Source organism: Athene cunicularia, assembly GCF_003259725.1.
Source record: "Athene cunicularia isolate RWA chromosome 1 unlocalized genomic scaffold, athCun1 chr1_part1, whole genome shotgun sequence".
NCBI classification, from domain to species: domain Eukaryota; kingdom Metazoa; phylum Chordata; class Aves; order Strigiformes; family Strigidae; genus Athene; species Athene cunicularia.
This window is the reverse complement of record NW_020799091.1, coordinates 127,865,053-127,869,496: the sequence shown is the minus strand read 5'-3', so window position 1 is coordinate 127,869,496 and position 4,444 is coordinate 127,865,053. Positions and strand designations below refer to the sequence as shown.

The window sequence follows — 4,444 nt, the reverse complement described above, 5'->3', positions numbered from 1 at the left end:
TGACATGCATTTATGCACAGATTTCCCAGGCTTATTACACATATGCATAGCTGCATGTTGTCATGATGGCATGTACTTGAGTATGTATGTTCTTATTTTGGTCCTGATACTGATAATGTGTTTATATGCTCATGCTTCATGTTGAAAAAAACTATTGTGTCTCCCACAGATGCCTGTCCCCTTAACTTCTCATCTGTTCTCAGCTGTCTGCTACAACCATCTATACTACCATGTGGTTAGAGACACACTGGAAGAACATCCGCCAAACCCTGTTGCTTCTTTTCACTGCTGCTCTTCTCATTGGGGTCACCATGCTGGCCATTTCATCTAACATCAATCCAGTAGGCTATTTCTTCCTAGGGGTAGGGGGAGTGTGCCTGATCGGCTATTTGCTCAGTGTGTTTGTCGAGTGTTACCTGAGGAATCAGCACCGACATGATGCAAATGAGATACCTACAAACAGGCAAAGCCAAGCAGGGTAGGCAGCAACCTGGTTACTTCTCTTACTTTAACTCTCTCTCCTCAGTCATGGCCATTTTACATACTGTTGTGCTGCCCTTCCCCTAGGGCACCAAACACAGACTTCATTCCAGAAGACAAAAGTTCTTTTTAGATTGTTTTCTTTCATTCTTCAGGTGGAGATTGCAAATGTCTATACCATGCATGTCCTCTATCTTGTCCAATATAAATTTTCTTCCCCCTATGAACAGATCCACTAACAATTCCCAAGGTTAAACAGATCCAGGCCCAGTTTTGCTTTGATTTGAGTAATTAAGTCTTACCAAACAATGAGTCAGACAAGGAAAAAGGAAAAATGCTAAAGCAATACTCAATCTCAGCTGGGCTTAGCTCTATAAACCTTATCTCCAGAGCAACTGTTCCTCAGTAAACTTTTAAAAAGGAACCTGTAACTGGGTGTGTTTCCAGTCTTAAAAATCCAACTTGACACTAATAAACCCTGATTCTGAGAGGCTCTGAATACTCCCACATCTTTTTTGAGTTCATGTACATTTGCAGGTTCTCAGCATGACCTAATTTAACCTCAATTTGCCTAGTGTAGTTGAAGAGTATAACTTTATTTGCCTCTTTGCTTCCTTGTCTGTATAATCCAGGTAATCATTATCCACATCCATAAATGACTTGACATTCTCAGATACGGAGTTTGTAGGAGGGTAGGTTTGTAGGGTGTTTATTTTTAGAAAGAGTACATAAAAAGCAGTCTATATTGGGCTTTGCTAGCTCGGGGACATGCTAGAAGAAAATCAGTATCTGTTTATTTTATAATATGACCTAAAAAGGAAGATGTTTCTAAAGTAACATTTTTCTTTGCAGATACTCTAACATAGAATAGTTAGTCATTGTTTAAATTAAATGCAAATACTTTTCTCCACTTCTTAAAAATAGATGAACATTGAGCTAATATATTAAAAATGCAAGGTTCTGTTTTATTCCAAGAAATAATCCGTAGTTAGTAATTCTTAGTAATAAATTTTAACTGGTAGGAGGTTTTAAATGAAGGACATCAAGCTAAGCCTAGGATACTGAACTGAACACTGTGAGTTTCTTCATTTATTCTGAGGAGTGTGGGAAGAGTCAGATGAGCCATTCTCTAGACCAAAAAGCAAGACATTAAGTTGGTTGGACAAGTGAGCTGATGCAGTGACAGTATATCACATACAGTAATACTACCTGAGAGATCCTGTCTCAGTCCCATCTACTGATTGTAGCATGGTCCCTATAGGACATTATCCAGACTACTCACCTCTCTGTAAACTAAACAGTAAAATAACCAGTGTAACTGACATTCCTCTCTGTGCACAGGGTGAACACTGCCTATGAAGCACCCACCTATGAGGAGGTGATGACCATGTCAGTTCCAGCCATATGGACTATTGCATCCAATCCAGGCTTCGTACCCTCACCACTGAACGAGCCTCCTCCTTACAACGCAGTTACTGAATCATCTGCCCAAGAAGAGATTATGGTGGAGGCTCTCAGGGCATCAGACACAATAAGCACCTCTGAGACAGACACAGGCTCCAGGATGCCGTTGCAGCTGGTTCTGCCCCCAAGGCTGCAGCGGTTTGTTTCGGACATCCATGAAGTGAAAGGTATTGAAGAGAGGTTTGAGCCACTAGAGCCACTCACTCCACCACCTGCTTATGAAAGTGCCATCAACGATGAGGTCTTTGAAGATGCTTTCCAGCCCTCGGTATTATGATTAATTTAACTTTCCATGAATGCAGAACCACACCCTTACCCAAATACAGGGCACTCCTAAAGGGAAGGTGGGAGATTTTTCATGCCTGAAAGTGTGAAAGTTTGTCTCACCATTCTTTGAACCAAAGCTGAACTACAGACTCAGCTTCTGATGTCACTTAAATCAATGCAATACCATAATGCTTTGTCTTGGCAGATGCATAAAACCAGTGTGAGGAAAGTTGTGTTATATATGGCAACAATTCTCAAACTGGAGATACACCTTTGTGGGGCAGGAGAGAGAATCATGAGAAGAGACAAGGTTGCCACCAGGACCTCTGAAGGACTGTAGAGTTCAGCCAGGAGAAGGTGCCTGGGTAAAGGGAGGAATAGAAACAGCACTAAGTAGGTTCTGCCTGTGTATTACAAACAGCAGTATTGCTGAGAGCTGTGCAATCATCAGCCACCCTAAAATCCCTACTGAGAGACAGAGGCTACAGTTCCTCAAGTTGCTGTTTTGCAGCCACACAAATTTATGGTCTGTGCTGTTTGTTGCTACCCCTCTGCCACTCTTGCTGCATGTCCTCAGCTGTGCTGTACTGGAGCATGACTGAGGGGAGGGTGGCTGTCTTCATCTGGAAGCTGGCACCACCCTGATACCTGTCACTTGGGGCTGAAAAGCTGACAGCAAGCATGGCACCATGAAATTACTTTTGTTCACAAGGTTCTCATCCCACACAGCCTGCAGTGGCAGACAAGAGGGAGATAATAGCAGTTTTTCTCCTGTAAGAGAGGCTGGCAGTGGGACAACATACATATATACATATCCTCTGCCTGGACCACCAGTCTTTGCAGCTCTGTAGGAAGGTGTATTTCTCTGCTGTACTACAGCCCCAAACGTCTTGAGATACTTTATTGTCATCACGGCAAACATTTGCACAGAAACGTCAATGTTCCTCCAGTTCTCTGTAACAACACCATGCACGGAGGCTTCTCCCCAGACTCTGGAAAGGGCCAATCTGTCTGCTGAGGCCACTGCTGCAGTGAGGAGCACCTGAGAATAACAGTCTCAAGTCATGTGTAGTCTTCATCGTGATGACTCTAGGCTGGAGCCATATTCTAGCTCTCATTGCTCAGTCATGCTGTGCAGTCTTTTAAAATGGGTGAGTTAAACTGATAGGCTCTGCAGCACTGAAGTGGTCTGCAGTATGTAAAGAAACATTAATGTGTGGTGAATGTCCAAACAAAAAAAAACCAAACCAAAAAAAAAAAAGAAATATGGTGGTCTGAATCTCCTTATGAAGGAGAACAGCAGTTATCACAGCCTTGTCTCATACAACTGCATCATCTTTAATTCATATGAGCTACCATCAAACCATAGGCTTGAAGCAAGTCAATTATTTCTTATTGTTCTTTATAGTTCAAAGGAAGAAAAGACCTTTTATGTTGTTTATAAATAAATGGGACCACATTAAAAATACCTAGTGGAATCATTAGATTTTTCTTCCGAAATACTCCATGCTTTTGCTTGCATTCTGCTTATTTGATAATCCTGGCTTATAAAAAAAGAGAGGAGTTCCACTTCTAAAGCTACAGCTGAATCACTTTTAATATCATTATGAAGCAGCTATGATACGTCTATCATGAAAGTATTATGAGACGTATTTGCCGATAGAGGCAATGACATTTTTTTTAAAGCCAGTCAGTTCTTGCATTTCCCTCCTGTATCTGCAAGCATGAAAGAACAAACCACAGTAAAAAGCAGACAGGTATACCACACAGGAATAGAAACTTTGGGTCTAAACTGGGCAACCCGGACCTTTCTGTGTGCACTGAATTGCCAGGAGTCAGAAGGAAATTCAGGTGACCAGCACAGATAAAAACTAGCCAAAACAAAGGGCAAGAATGCCACCAGTTATGATCATTAGGATTTTGGTTTCAGCATCTGTAAGGGTTATTGAAGCCTTTGGACTTGTGTTAAGTTTTAGTACGTGAAACTCCTCAGGAAAAGGAGTAACTGTCTGAAGCTTTACGTGACAGGAGCTGTAAATTTGCTTCTGCTAAAAGGATGCTCACTTGCTTTCCCCCTCCTATTTCAGGTGTACTCTGCACATCCTCTGTGCTCCCCCTCTCCCTTCTAATTACAGAACTTGAGCCCTTTTTGGACTTCAGCTGAAACGTATGGCAACAAAACATATGTAACAAAATCTCTGAAAATTAAAAAAAAAAAAAAAAAACCAAAAAA

The 4,444-nt window shown here is 41.6% G+C and overlaps 1 protein-coding gene across 1 annotated transcript; it reads left to right on the top strand.

The window, feature by feature from the left end:
* Nucleotides 1-204: 204 nt before the first annotated feature.
* TMEM139 (transmembrane protein 139) lies at nucleotides 205-4,409 on the top strand. The gene is made up of 2 exons (XM_026852725.1): nucleotides 205-478; nucleotides 1,822-4,409. The coding sequence occupies exons 1-2, from the start codon at nucleotides 231-233 to the stop codon at nucleotides 2,219-2,221; spliced, it is 648 nt and encodes a 215-aa protein (XP_026708526.1). The 5' UTR covers nucleotides 205-230; the 3' UTR covers nucleotides 2,222-4,409.
* Nucleotides 4,410-4,444: the final 35 nt, after the last annotated feature.

Coding starts and splice junctions, on each gene's coding strand:
- TMEM139 (XM_026852725.1), top strand. CDS start 231: ATGTGGTTAGAGACACACTGGAAGAACATCCGCCAAACCCTGTTGCTT. Junction 479..1,821: donor AACAGGCAAAGCCAAGCAGG/GTAGGCAGCAAC, acceptor CTCTGTGCACAG/GGTGAACACTGCCTATGAAG.